The sequence below is a fragment of the Anabrus simplex genome, chromosome 10, assembly GCF_040414725.1.
Source record: "Anabrus simplex isolate iqAnaSimp1 chromosome 10, ASM4041472v1, whole genome shotgun sequence".
Lineage (NCBI taxonomy): Eukaryota > Metazoa > Arthropoda > Insecta > Orthoptera > Tettigoniidae > Anabrus > Anabrus simplex.
Window position 1 is genome coordinate 13,035,970 of NC_090274.1, and position 15,018 is coordinate 13,050,987.

General features: G+C 41.4%; 1 protein-coding gene across 3 annotated transcripts in view; it reads right to left on the minus strand.

Moving 5' to 3' along the window:
• Positions 1-223: 223 nt before the first annotated feature.
• Positions 224-15,018, minus strand: part of LOC136882276 (alpha-tocopherol transfer protein) — a 54,411-nt gene continuing 39,616 nt past the window's right edge. The window contains exons 5-7 of one of the 3 annotated variants that reach the window (XM_067154827.2): positions 9,844-9,954; positions 3,968-4,073; positions 224-856 (exon numbers count right to left, since the gene is read on the minus strand). In XM_067154827.2, the coding sequence (XP_067010928.2) occupies positions 705-856; positions 3,968-4,073; positions 9,844-9,954 (369 nt within the window). In that variant the 3' untranslated portion in view covers positions 224-704. The remainder of the gene's footprint in view (positions 857-3,967; positions 4,074-9,843; positions 9,955-15,018) is intronic. The other 2 variants (XM_067154828.2, XM_067154829.2) reach the window with 2 other exon arrangements.

Consider the following 15,018-nt stretch of genomic DNA (forward strand, 5'->3'; position numbering starts at 1 on the left):
CAAAATGTTATTTCTGATTCCTTCATATTTTTATCAGCATCACTGTTTGAAATAATTTCATTTGTCATTTATTAATCTTTTATACCCAGGGGAATGCATCAGGCCTCGCCAGGGCACACAGTTTCCTTTCTTTGGCAGTAGCTATGGTTCATTCTTGAGCCCTATCACTTCATAAGGGGTGCATGTCGGGGAAACGTAGGGTGAGACAGTTTTTTTCCTTTTTCACCGGTCATTTTTTATTCAACAAATTCGCTACATTTCATTTGCCTACCTTTAAGAACACCAGAAGCGGCAAAAATCGAAAACAACAACAGCACAGAAAAAGCAAAAGCACCATGGCCTTCACGCGGACGCGGCCCAAAGGAACTAAAATAACAACAACAACAACAACAACAACAACAACAATAATAATAATAATAATAATAATAATAATAATAATAACCAGTAACACCTGGAGAGAAGAACGCAGGAAAAAAACTCAGTGATAGGATGAAGAAATTCTGGGAGAAGAAGAAAGCAAAAAATAGAAAGTCAACTAAATGAGTTCAGCCGCACTTCTCATAACGATAAGAAAATATCTCACCACAATGCACATCCCCTCCAATATTCTCATATTTATTTAACAATTATATTCAGAATTTTAGGCAGATATTCTTCATTTTTCTGATTGTACGTCCACCAGTTGGTGATGGAGATCAATGCGCCTAGTCGACACTCAGCTGCCTGAATGATCCTTCAAAGCCGAACATGTCGTAGTGGGTGCGAGGTTTGCCCGGCCTCTTCCGCTCGTCCACCGTCTTCTTGTCGTCCTCAAGGAACCAACTTCTGTACTCCACCAGCTTCGTCCGCCATTTCTCTGTGGACAGGCACAAATTATTCACATGCTGCTCAAGCGACACTTCGAACTCTGACACAGCCGTATTCCTTCCTTAAACTTTCAATAATAATAATAATAATAATAATAATAATAATAATAATAATAATAATAATAATAATAATAATAATAATAATAATAATAATTGTACAGGGAGGTACACTTCAACCCTGTGCATTTAAATGAAGCGCCTGCAAGAACACTATCTATCACATAAAAATTGAAACAACTAATACAAGAAGTTGGGACGTTGATCAACAGATGTCATTACTAAAGTGATACAGTAATATGTTCTTTTAAGGTTTCCTAAACTGACTGAATGTCTTTTGGGGGGGGGGAGTTATCACAGTTTGCAACAACTATTTCAAAAAATTTGAACTTTTCTCCATATATGTCTCTATTAAAGAACTGATGTCAGGCACTCTGGTGCAAAGTGGAACAACTAGAAATTTAAAGAAATTTTGTGTTTATAGGTTTTCTGAACTGAATTGACTTTCCTTGATTTTGATACTTCAAGGTTTGCAACACTTCTTACTCATCCCGCCAGCTTTGGAGTCTGGCCAATCAGAAATTTTGTGTATTTATTTTTCAGCCAGTCAAACGCTTCTTGTACCTATTTTATCTGCCAATAAAGTGAGAGGGTGTGTCTGGTTTTACTCCAGAGCCTTCTCGAACCTTCCTCTCATGTATAAAAGCTGACGCCTTTTCGAGCTAACTTGTCTTATTGATCGTCGCGTTACTGAGTGTATGTGTTCAGAGAGGAGGCGGGGGTCTCAGTCTTCGACAGGCAGAACATCAGCTAAGGTGATGGCCACCATTTTTCTATCTTATTAGTTATCTGTGCAAGCTGACTCGAGGGGAAGGTTCCAATATTTAACTATGTCAATTTCTTAACTGTAAACTTTTTTCCTTCTCATGTAAAAGTTCAAGTAAGTCATAAGTACTTAAACTGAAAACCGGGGATAGAGAGTGCGTTACCCTCTCGAATTCCCCTTCTTGAGATGACTTTGATTTTGTAACTGTTTTAGCTTGTAAATTGTAACTTAACTTGTCCATCTAGTCACCTCAGTAATTTAGGATTAGCCTCTGCATCGTAGGGCCACAAGCGCAAGTAGGGTTTTAACCTCTTGATCTCAAGTAAGCAAGTGTCCGCCTGCATACATTTAGTTTTGGGGGCCAGTAATTGAATCTGTTGATTTCCATAAAGGCCCAGTAGAATGGGCACTAGATACCCCTGTGTAACAGTTCATTGATATGGTCTTGTAATTGTAGGTTGTGCCTAGAGAGGCCTGAAAGTGTGAAAGTTAATGGTTGCCCTTAGTAAGCTGTAAGGGTCTGGGAGCGTAGTCTCCTTGGTTGAATTTGTAAATCATATAAGCTCTTTCGTGTAAGGTTAACTGGGTGCCTTTGGAAGGCCGTAACTTGTAATGATTTGGAGCAAAAGTTCTCTTGATAATTGTGTAAGTTTAAATATCCTGTAAAAGAAACTTGGGAGATCTTTCTCCCTGAAGGGGTTAGAAAAGAGCCGCAGTGTTCTTGTTGAATAATTGTCAATTTAAAGAGCGATAAGCTCAGGTTCCTAATGTATACGTTTTTTAATGTTACCTACTTTCTTCCTGATCTAACTAACTAGTTCTGTAACTGAAATTCTGTACTCGCAAAGCGAGTTGATTGTAATTTTTTTTTTCTGAAAAGAAATCAAAAGAAATAAACCTTTATTTTCAAAGTTTTTTTTTTTTTTGCTAAGGGCTTTACGTCGCACCGACACAGGTAGGTCTTATGGCGACGATGCGATGGGAAAGGCCTAGGAATTGGAAGGAAGCGGCCGTGGCCTTAATTAAGGTACGGCCCCAGCATTTGCCTGGTGTGAAAATGGGAAACCACGGAAAACCATCTTCAGGGCTGCCGATAGTGGGATTCGAACCTACTATCTCCCGGATGCAAGCTCACAGCCGCGCGCCTCTACGCGCACGGCCAACTCGCCCGGTATTTTCAAAGTTTTAAATGAGTCTTCTGACTGTCAAAGATAGACCCATTCAAGCCCGCACCTTCTTTCACCTCTGCGTTCCACAGAATACCCCGGAACAACAACAACAACAACGATGATGATGATGATAATAATAGTAATAATAATAATAATAATCAGTAGAGGGAGACGAAGACGACAAAGGTTAGACTCAGTTTCTAACGATTTAAAGATGAACCAAACGGGGCCACACAATTAGTTACACATGGAGGATTGTGGCAGCGGTTAGTAAATTCACAGTGGCTTGCAGACTGAGCGCTGAAAGGCGTAACAGTCTATACTTAATACGTATATAGGCATGTATAATAATGTACGCCCCTGTGGTGTAGTGTTTAGCGTGATTAGCTGCCAACCCCGGAGGCTTGGGTTCGATTTCAGGCTCTGCCACGAAATTTTAAAAGTGGTACGAGTGCTGGAACCGGGTACACTCAGCCTCGGGACCTCAGCTGAGAAGATAGGGGTTCGATTCCCACCTCAGCCACCTTCGAAGTAGTTTTGCTTGGTTTCTCACTTCTCCTCCAGGCAAATGCCGGGATGGTACGTAATTTAAGGCCACGGTCGCTTCCTTCCCTCTTCCTTGTCTATACCTTCCTATCTTCCCATCCCCCTCCCCATAAGGCCCCTGTTCAGCATAGCAGGTGAGGCAGCCTGGACGAGGTACTTGTCCTCCTTTCCAGTTGTATCCCCGACCCAAAATCTCAAGCTCCAGGACACTGCCCTTAGCGTGGTAGAGGTGGGATCCCTCGCTGAGCCCGAGGGAGAAACCAACCCTCGATGGTAAATGGATTAAAGAAGAAAGGAAGACGGATTAAGAAAGGAAGAAAGAAAAAGAAAAAAGAATTAGGACGTGTTAGAGTGCAATAACTGTTACATAAACGCATAATTCAGCAGATATGTGTTTCAGGCCCGGTGCTGTCAGAACATTTTTTAAACATGGTTTTCTTATTATGAAAACTCATGGCTGAAATTTTGCTCGGGGGTTTCATTACACCCTGTCGTACAAATACAGTTTGTGGAATAATAATTCATATTCATTACTGTCAACGTGGCTTGTAATAATAACTTACTTTGAATGTCACGTAGGGAAATTTCTTCCCCTCCGTAGTCCACAGGGAATATGGAGCGAGGAAGTGCATCGAATAAGGAGTCAAGACCTCCCGAGTGGATGTGTATCTGTTGGCAGAGCATAACAACATACACGTGATAAATTACATCTACGGTTACGTATTAACTTTACTATATTTAACAGTTCCTAATGAGAATTTACATACATATTGTCCACCTGTTCAATACAATAAAATGTTACCACTTAAATTAAATGTCCTGTCTAATCATCTCTATATATACAACCTGTGACAATAAAGTTCGGTGAATGAAGTCAGAACAGTCGATCCGGCAACACTGGCTACATACAACGTTGCACCTGCGTAACAGCAGGTTTTGATCACCTGCTCCCAATGTTGTTCAGTTGAGCATCGTGTGTGTGCCGTGTAAGACTTGTTTGACACAGTGCGTGTTTAGTGCGTTGGTTCTGAACTGCGAACTGGAACATGAACGACCAAAAGATCAACGTACAGTTTTGTTATAAGCTTGGCAAGACACCGAAAGAAACGCATGCGATGCTGGTACGTGTTTATGAAGATCAAGCACTGTCCTTGAAGTGTGTGTACGAGTGGTTCGCCCGTTTTCGAGGAGGCCGGGAATGTGTTTCTAACAACCCCCGTAGCGGAAGACCGGCGACCACCGTCAGTGACGAAAACATTGAGAAGGTGAGGACATAAATCACGAACGATCGACGATTAACTGTGCGCATGATAGCGGATGAACTGCAGATTAACCGTGAATCCGTGCAACAAATCGTTACCCAGAAGTTAGGGAAGAGGAAAACGTGTTCTCGTCTTGTGCCACATCACTTGACTGACGATCAGAAGCAGGCACGTTTAGAGGCTTCACAGGATTTTGTCGAAACGGCGGATGCGACACCAAATTTATTGAATTGTACTGTCACTAAGGATGAAACCTGTTATCTCAGGTACGGCCCTGAAACGAAACGACAAAGCATGGAATGGCATTCTCCGGGATCCCCTCGTCGGAAAAAGTTCAGAGCCGAAAAGTCACGCATCAAAATGACGCTCATCGCCTTTTTCGATAGTCAAGACATTATCCACAAGGAATTTCTACCTGAGGGAACGACGTTGAACTCTGCACGGTACATTGAAATTTTGACCCGTTTCATGAAACGTCTACGCAGGGTATGACCCAGTAAGCACAACAAGGTTCAAGGTTTTTTTTTGTCCATTACAACGCTCGCCCACACATAGCCAATATCGTCAAATAATTCATGGCAAAAATAGGGGCTGGTGCAACTTGAACATCCCCCATACTCGCCAGATCTCATTCCTCCAGACTTCTCCTTATTTCCACGACTCAAACTCGCTTTGAAAGGAAAGAGAGTTGACGATATTCCTGACATTCAACGAAACGTGATGAGGCTTTTGAGCACCATCCCAAAGGAAGCCTTCTTGCAAAGTTTCCAGGAGATGTATCGCCAATTTCAGCAGTGCATAGTTATGGGAGGGAACTATTTCGAAGGACAGTAAGGTCATTGTCGTGCATTGTTCATCTATGTTGAGAGTACAAGACTATTTACCAAACTTTATTGTCACAGATTGTAATTTGACTGTTTTACACAAATAAAGGACTTAATGAAATAAATACTAGTTTCGTAGTAATCCTGAGATGGTGACCTTTCTATTGATGTATAATAAATAACTTAGCGCAAGGAAGTTACGAGAAATGCTACGGAAAAATTGTATAGCAAATGGTGTGCTTTTAGAACTCACGGTAAGGGAGCCATCCTCTATCAGGAATACACAACATCTCGATTCGTCTTTTATCAGTCCAACATGTGCTCGTCATTTTCCTCCAAATCCACATTTCAGTTGCTTTCAATGAACCTCTTTCCTTTTTCCCAACAGTCCAACTCTCACAACCGTAAACTAGTACACTCCAGACAAAGGAAATTACAAAAGCCTTTCTTGTTTCTAAACTTACAGGGTATTTGTTAAAAGACTTATTTTATTTTGAACGGCCTGTTTAGCAAGAGCTATTCTTCTCCTAATTTCCTGGGTGCATCTTCAAAATAATGCTTCCTAATTAACACAAATGTTGCACTTGTTCTACTTCGGAATTTCCTATTCTTATGTTTGTAATAACTCCTCTGCCAATTTGCTCAAACTAAAATATTGGTTTCCTTATTATTGATATTTAAGTTCGTGACTGAATGGGTTGCTATATTTCTAGAAAATAGAACTCAGAGAATTAGAGTAGGCGAAGCTTTATCGTCCCTGTAATAATTAAGAGGGGAATTCCTCAAGGCAGTATTATTGGACCTTTATGTTTTCTTATATATATCACTGATATGTGTAAAGAAGTGGAATCAGAGATAAGACTGTTCGCAGATGATGTTATTCTGTACAGAGTAATAAATAAGTTATAAGAGTGTGAGCAGCTGGAGGGTGAACTCAATAATATTGTGAGATGGACAGTAAGCAATGATATGATGATAAACGGGGTTAAAAGTCAGGTTGTGAGTTTCATAATTAGGAAAAGTCCTCTCAGTTTTAATTACTGCGTTGATGGGGTGAAAGTTCCTTTTGGGGATCATTATAAGTATTTAGGTGTTGATATAAGAAAAGACCTTCATTGGGGTAATCACATAAATATGATTGTTAATGAAGGGTACAGATCTCTGCACATGATTATGAGGGTATTTAGGGGTTGTAGTAAGGATGTAAACGTGAGGGCATATAAGTCTCTGGTAAGACTCCAACTAGAGTATGGTTCCAGTGTATGGGACCCTCACCAGGATTACTTGATTCAAGAACTGGAAAAAAATCCAAAAAGCAGCTCGATTTGTTCTGGGTGATTTCCGACAAAAGAGTAGCGTTACAAAAATGTTGCAAAGTTTGGGCTGGGAAGATTTGGGAGAAAGGAGACGAGCTGCTCGATTAAATGGTATGTTCCGAGCTGTCAGAGGAGAGATGGCGTGGGAGGACATCAGTAGACGAATAAGTTTGAGTGGTGTCTTTAAAAGTAGGAAAGATCACAATATGAAGATAAAGTTGGAATTCAAGAGGACAAATTGGGGCAAATATTCGTTTATAGGAAGGGGAGTCAGGGATCGGAATAACTTACCAAGGGAAATATTCAAAAATTTTCCAATGTCATTGAAATCATTTTAAAAACGGCTAGGAAAACAACAGATAGGGAATCTGCCACCTGGGCGACTGCCCTAAATGCAGATCAGTAGTGATTGATTGATTGATTGATGGATTGATTGATTGATTGATTGATTGATTGATTGATTGATTGATTGATTGATTGATGTTTCAATGTATCACATAGAACAATGAATATTCTATCTATTTCCTTCTTGGAGTCTGTTACTATGGAAATGCCATCGGCAAATCTAATACTGTGGATTCTTTTCCCAGTTATCTTTATTCCTTTAGAACTTTTCTTTAAAACATATACTGTTTCTCATTATAAATACAAGATGACTCGAAATATCGTTAACACTTGACGAGGCAACACTTACCGGAATAGTGGAGGTAGAGAGGTAGTAACCGACACACATGATTGGCATGGCATCTGGTTTTATTGACACCTAAATCAAGTACACAAAATGACCAACAGATGGCGCTGGACAGCAACACGTCAGGTGCTAATAACCACATATCCTTGACACGACATGTGTTTTACCAAATACACTATAGAGAATACGTGACACTTTGTGAGATATCGCAAGACATTGATTGCCAGCGCACCTACCGGGATGACCTTAAAACTGCAACACCGATCAGCTTATGCAGTGTGAAATGTTGATCTTGGATTTACGTTAAGAAGAAGGTTTTCGTGAAAGTTTAATTTCCCCTGTGACAAAACCTTTTGGAATTACAATCATACAAGCACTGAACCATGTTTGGCAAGGTTTGTGATGTTTTCGGCTGCAATAACTTTGATCTTGTTCATCTATCGACATCTTTCTTCCGCTTTCCTCGAGATAAAACATTGTAAGTAAATTCCAATAAATTTAAAATATTAGAGTACACATCACATTAAGTTTAACATTCAGTTGTCAACAAGCATTGTAATCTTAGATTAATTACATGAAGGAAATTAAAACAAAATACATAAAACAAAAAATATTTTTTTCTACAGCTTTTACCAGATCTGTGGGGTCGTGGGTGCGACCTATGTTGCACATTTGGATTTAGCCCTATTTCGCGGCCGGATGTCCTTCCTGACGCCAACACTATGTGGAGGGATGTAATTTTAGGGAAAAGCCTATTTTGTTCTTGAAGATAGAACTTGAAATGAAGTTGTATTTACACGTCTGATGTATTTATAATGTTAGAAACGGTGGTTCCATAGTGCCTAAAATGCCTGAATTGACGTTAGAACCTGTATTTGCCTATATTCCTATAATTCCTATTTTTATCCCTAAATCGAATAACATGCTTTCAATATATTCAGATAAAGTACAATATTTGCTGACTCGTTTTCAGTATCTTAAACAAAATCTTAAAATCGGAAAACTGTAAACCACACACCCCGGAAAGCCTTAAGAACCTCCTGTAGCGAACACTTCCACAGTCTGTCACGAGCCTGGAGACAGTATCCACTGAAAAAGCTCATTTCATTCTGCGCGCCCGTTTAGTGTGTGAATTATGCCTAAAGTATCAGGATCCAAGTCACCCTTAATTAAAAAGTTACATGAGTTTCCCCATTTCACATCCGATGATATATTCTGTGACGTTTGCAGCAAAGAGGTGAGGGGACCTTTTTTTTTTTTATATATATTTCCACCTAACGACTTATTATCAATTTAGCAAAATAAACGTGGTATATAAATTGATGCCTATTAAAATGCATAAAATTGAAGCTACCTAAAAATATTTGGGAACCTGTTTACAGCCTATTTAGGCAGCTAAATACCATTTTAACACTTAAAAATCTGTGTGGTCTAGTAATTACTATTGCATGTTTCTGTGATGGTTGGAAGTATAGTGGGTTGTCTGAATATGAAGAGAAAGTGTTACAACAAACATAAACACCCAGTCCCCGAATCAGAAGAATGAATTAGACGTGATTAAAATCCACGAACCCGCCGGGAATCGAATCCGTGACCTTCTGACCATTCAGCCATAAATTCAAACAAAACGAAATCATTATTAAGTTTCATTATTTCTATCAGTATTAAAATTCAACTTGTGTAGTTTCAATCTTGCCGCCTGATGCTTAAGGTCGGGCCACTGTCAACATATCTCACAGTTTAGTAATAAAAAAAATGGGAGAAAGCGGAAGTGTCCAGTCGTTACTTATGGTCCAGTATTGTCTATGTTGTATTTGGTTTTATTCACACCGACAACGAGTGCACAGACAGGCGAACAGGTGGCGCTGGACAGCAACACGTCAGTGATGCGGCGTGAGACCCGTGTAAGGTATAAAAGGAGCTGTCGTGAGAGAGGACATGAGATGCGCCTGCAATAGCGCCATGTTGACGTTTCCAGAAAAGGCACTGTTAGTGAAACTAGATTTACTTTATTTTGGTGTCATTAATGTGTGTCAATTATTACCTCTCTACGTCAAATATTCCGTGAAACATTGCCTTGTCAAATTTTAACCGAACTTTGGGTCATCCTGTATAATATTAGAATAGTTTACATATTACCTTATTACACTGGTTAGAAACTCATAGAAAAATAAACACATATAAAGAATTACCAGTGAAATTGGGATTAGAAATCGTGCAGTGCACAATAAATAAATAAATAAATAAATAAATAAATAAATAAATAAATAAATAAATAAATAAATAAATAAATAAATAAATAAATAAATAAATAAATAAATAAATAAATAAATAAATAATACGTACCCTGTCGATCAGCTTCTTCTTCAGAAAGGGTTTGAAGATGGATAACATTGTTTCGACGTAGGACGGGGCGTGAATTATGTGCACGGCCTTTTGCCGTATTGGATAGGCGTTCTGGAAGAGGATAAGAACCAATGAAGTATGATCTCATGTGCTGTACGCTCAAGTCTGTTTATTTCGCATGGTTTCGTGGCGTACTCCCACCACTATGGCACTAGCAATGAATAACATAGGAACCTGTCGGTGTGATTATCGGAATCAGGTGTGCATCTGTCACAATACAGTGAGTTTCTCTCATGGGTCGGCAACAGCCTGCCGTTGACTTACCACGCAACCGCGGCATAGCAACTAGCACGGCAACATCCCCACTGGACATGACATGACAATTAAAATTGTGAAGATTGTATGTGCGATGAAGGATTCCTGCACTCCCGTATCGGTTATTCTGCGTCGAAACATACCCACACAAATAGAACCATGTTTCGTCGAAGAACAGTATTAAGAGTGAATCAATTATTTCGTTATAAACGCTTCGCAACATCCATTTACAAACAACTTACCCGCTTATCATGATGAGGTGGATGTAGTTCGCGCACTGCAGTTACCTCGTATGGTTTCTGTTTTGTAGCTCGTCAAGCTGAGTTCTTCTGAACTTCGGTTTCTTGTCCAAGTCGTCGTAGGGATTTTGATATAATATATCTTATGCCTGGGAGTCATCCGAAAATTTGTGTAACCTGACGCGACACAATCTGCGAAGGAAGTGTAACCATAGCAACCGTGCAGGCTGTGATGTAAGGTATGGGTGGATACCTAGATAATGCTATCTAGTAACCGTGCAGGCTGTGATGTAAGGTACGGATGGATGGCCAGACAATGTTACCTAGTAACCGTGCAGGCTGTGATGTACGGTATGGGTGGATGCCTAGACAATGTTACCTAGCAACCGTACAGGCTGTGATGTAATGTACGGATGGATGGCCAGACAATGTTACCTAGCAACCGTGTAGGCTGTGATGTAAGGTACGGATGGATGGCCAGACAATGTTACCTAACAACCGTACAGGCTGTGATGTAAGGTACGGATGGATATCCAGACAATGTTACCTAGCAACCGTATAGGCTGTGATGTAAGGTATGGGTGGACGGTCAATGTTACCTAACAACCGTGCAGGCTGTGATGTAAGGTATGGATGGATGGCCAGACAATGTTACCTAGCAACCGTGCAGGCTGTGATGTAAGGTACGGATGGATGGCCAGACAATGTTACCTAACAACCGTGCAGGCTGTGATGTAAGGTATGGATGGATGGCCAGACAATGTTACCTAGCAACCATACAGGCTGTGATGTAAGGAACGGATGGATATCCAGACAATGTTACCTAACAACCGTGCAGGCTGTGATGTAATGTATGGTTGGATGGCCATATCCCTGAAACATATTTAGAATCATTTGATTTTCAAAAAAGGAAAATTTGGTTTCTGTTGTTGATGATGATGATGATGATGATACTTGTTTTTAAAGGGGCTTAACAGCTAGGTCATCGGCCCCAAACTTGTTTCTTCTTTTCTGCGATATAGTTTACTTTCTCCTCATTAGTACGCCTTTTTTAAATTTACCTTTTCCTTCTTATTGAGTGAAGAACCCGTTCCTCTCAATTTGACCACGAGTTACTGCATGCTATATTGATGTTGAGAGCGTATAACTGCAAAGTGTGTTATCGATCGTCTAACGACTTCCCTACAAGATTGCCCCAGGGGCTCTGAACTTTGGAGCGTGGGTTGGCGACCACGAGGCCCTCAGCTGAGTCCTGGCATTGCTTCCACTTACTTGTGCCAGGCTCCTCACTTTCATCTATCCTATCCGACCTCTCTTCGTCAACTCTTGTTATTTTCCAACCTCGATGCTATTAGGTTTGCGAGGGCTAGGGAGTCTTTCATTTTCACGCCTTTGTGGCCCTTGTCTTCCTTTGGCCGATATCATCATTTTTCGAAGTGTCGGATCCCTTCCATTTTTCAACCTGATTAGTGTTATATAGAGGATGGTTGCCTAGTTGTACTTCCTCTTAAAACAATAATCACCACCACCACAACCCTACAAGATTCTGTTTTCACATAACTGTCGTGCACAAATGCCCTTCACACTGCACTCTGTACACGTGTAGAGACATGATAAGAATTGTACACCCGAACTAAAACTTCATAACTCGAGAACAGTTGGAGCGACAGACAAACACTTGTTAAAGGTCCTAAGTCAAATGAAAAAGTAAGGGAATTGTCATCCTTGTTCCTATGCCGTGGAGTGGGGAGTGATGAGTCAACGGCAGAGAGATACCGCTCACCCGCCGCCGATCGATGAGAAAACGCACTCTAAGAGCTTTGATTTTGGGAAATTAATTTAATAAATTACTTACACAGTCGCACACAAGCTCACCGGACAAAAAATTATAGTCACCCCTGTAGAAATCATTACAAGCATCATTTAATAACGTGTGGACTTGATAACCACCTGGATACGGTTAGGAAGTGAGTCCAGAAGGTTGTGCAGGTACATCGCAACGAGGTTAAGCCACTGGCTGGGGATTTGATCGCGCAATTCCCCCAAATTGCGGGGACGCTGACGTCGGCGTTTTACGCGCTGTTACAACATGTCTCACGGGTTTTCATTAGGGTTCAAATCAGGTGATTTTGCAGGCCAATCGAGATGTAATAGGGTAGGGGGAGTGTTCATAAAACCAGTCACATATGCGTCCAGCCCGAAGAACTTTGCTGTTGTCATCTTGAAAAGTCAGGCTATCAATAGGATACTCATCATGCGGATGTTGACTGAAAGGCAACACTAGATCATTGAGAATACTTAAATAAACCTGTTGATTCATATCAATGGTTCCCTCAGCGAGCGGGTCCAGCCATGGTACGAGAAACATCCCCAAAGCATCACAGACCCATCTCCGGCTTGAACCTGACCTTACATCCGGGATGACATGTTCCATTTGGCCTTCAGTGCACTCGACGATGTGCGTCATTGGAACACAGGCAAAAACATGATTCGTCAGACCACATTACATTCTGACAGACAGCTACTGTTCACGTTCCATGATTTCTAGGCCATTGAAGACGCGATGTGAGCAATGGCGTCCTGCGAGGTAACAGACTCCCACTGTTCATTGCATGCAGTTCCCGTCGCAATGTTCTCTCGCTAACAGGTTGGGATGGACCTTCATTCACTGTCTGCGGTCATTCCTGTCGTGTTTGGAACCGATTTTGTTTGACAAGCCGTGAAACGCGTCTCGATCCCTCTCAGTCAGGATCTTTTCCAGACCACAATTCTGACGTCGTGTTTCGTGGCCATGTGTAGTACACCACAGCTGGTAGACACACTGAACAGTCCGCTGCGAAACATCAACAAATCCAGCAACTTCACGGGCACGGCCACTCTGTCACATCCTTACACCTACCCATGTTGACATACACTGTCCGTTTGAAACATCAGTGTCTCACTGATCGCTACTCCCCTATGCTTACATAGAGGCAGTGCGCGTGCGGTTGAGCACGGGACTCGTTCGCTGCGTCATCTGTACAGATTTTACGATCCTAATTTTGTGTCTGGTGAGCTTATATATTTCTGTCTCCCTCCCACAGCGATATTAGAAGAATGTTTCAACAGCTGAAATTGAGACCAGGTATAGATAGTGTTAGTAAAGGTTGGTTGTCCAGTTCTATTCCCTCTTAAAACAATAATCACTTCCACCACCATTTGTGATGAAAGACAGAGATTTTTCAGAAAACAGTCGGTAATTGGAGGTGCTGAAAGAACGCATTTAATTCTAACTTTGAATTATCATGCCCCGGAATGTTTAAACGAGCATGGTCAAAATATCTCCATGGGATGGACTCTTAGAACGACAGTTGATTTTCTTATTGTTATTATTTCTGTTAATTTCTACGTAGGTATTATATCATTACGGTACTACATTTAATAAGCTGTATGTCATTTTTTTGCATATTATGAAGTAGGCCTATATAACATATTTTATGTAAACAGAGGCGTAAAAATCATTAGACTCGACAGAGAAAAATTTCCCTAGAAATTGCCCTCACTCGAATTTGTGTCTTAAAAGTCCCCGTCGTTCAGTCAAATACTAATCCGATTAACTAAAATTTTGGTATTAAATAGTACAAACCCAAACCCCATGGCACTACAGCCCTTGAAGGGCCTTGACCTACCAAGCGACCGCTGCTCAGCCCGAAGGCCTGCAGATTGCGAGGTGTCGTGTGGTCAGCACAACGAATCCTCTCGGCCGTTATTCTTGGCTTTCTAGACCGGGGCCGCTATCTCAACGTCAGATGGCTCCTCAATTCTAATCACGTAGGCTGAGTAGACCTCGAACCAGCCCTCAGGTCCAGGTAAAAATCCCTGACCTGGCCGGGAATCGAACCCGGGGTCTCCGGGTAAGTGGCAGGCACGCTACCCCTACACCACGGGGCCGGCTAAATAGTACAAAACCGGGCGAGTTGGCCGTGCGCGTAGAGGCGCGCGGCTGTGAGCTTGCATCCGGGAGATAGTAGGTTCGAATCCCACTATCGGCAGCCCTGAAGATGGTTTTCCGTGGTTTCCCATTTTCACACCAGGCAAATGCTGGGGCTGTACCTTAATTAAGGCCACGGCCGCTTCCTTCCAACTCCTAGGCCTTTCCCATCCCATCGTCGCCAAAAGACCTATCTGTGTCGGTGCGACGTAAAGCCCATAGCAAAAAAAAAAATAGTACAAAGCACAGTGAATAATATCAGCACTGAAGTGGGCTTGAAGCAAAATATCACACAATCACTTCACGGGCGAGTTGGCCTTGCGGTTAGGAGCGCGCAGCTGTGATCTCGCATCCGGAAGATAGTGGGTCGGAACCCCACTGTCAGCAGCCCTGAAGATAGTTTTCCGTGGTTTCCCATTTTCACACCAGGAAAATGCTGGGGCTGTGGTAAGGAATGGTAAAGACCCACCTTATTATAATAGAGAAATAAAAGAGACTAAGAAGGAGGTGCAGACTGGAAAGAAATAGAGTTAGAAATGGCTGTGGAAGTAAGGAGAAATTGAAGGAACTTACTAGAAAATTGAATCTAGCAAAGAAGGCAGCTAAGGATAACATGATGGCAAGCACAATTGGCAGTCATACAAATTTTAG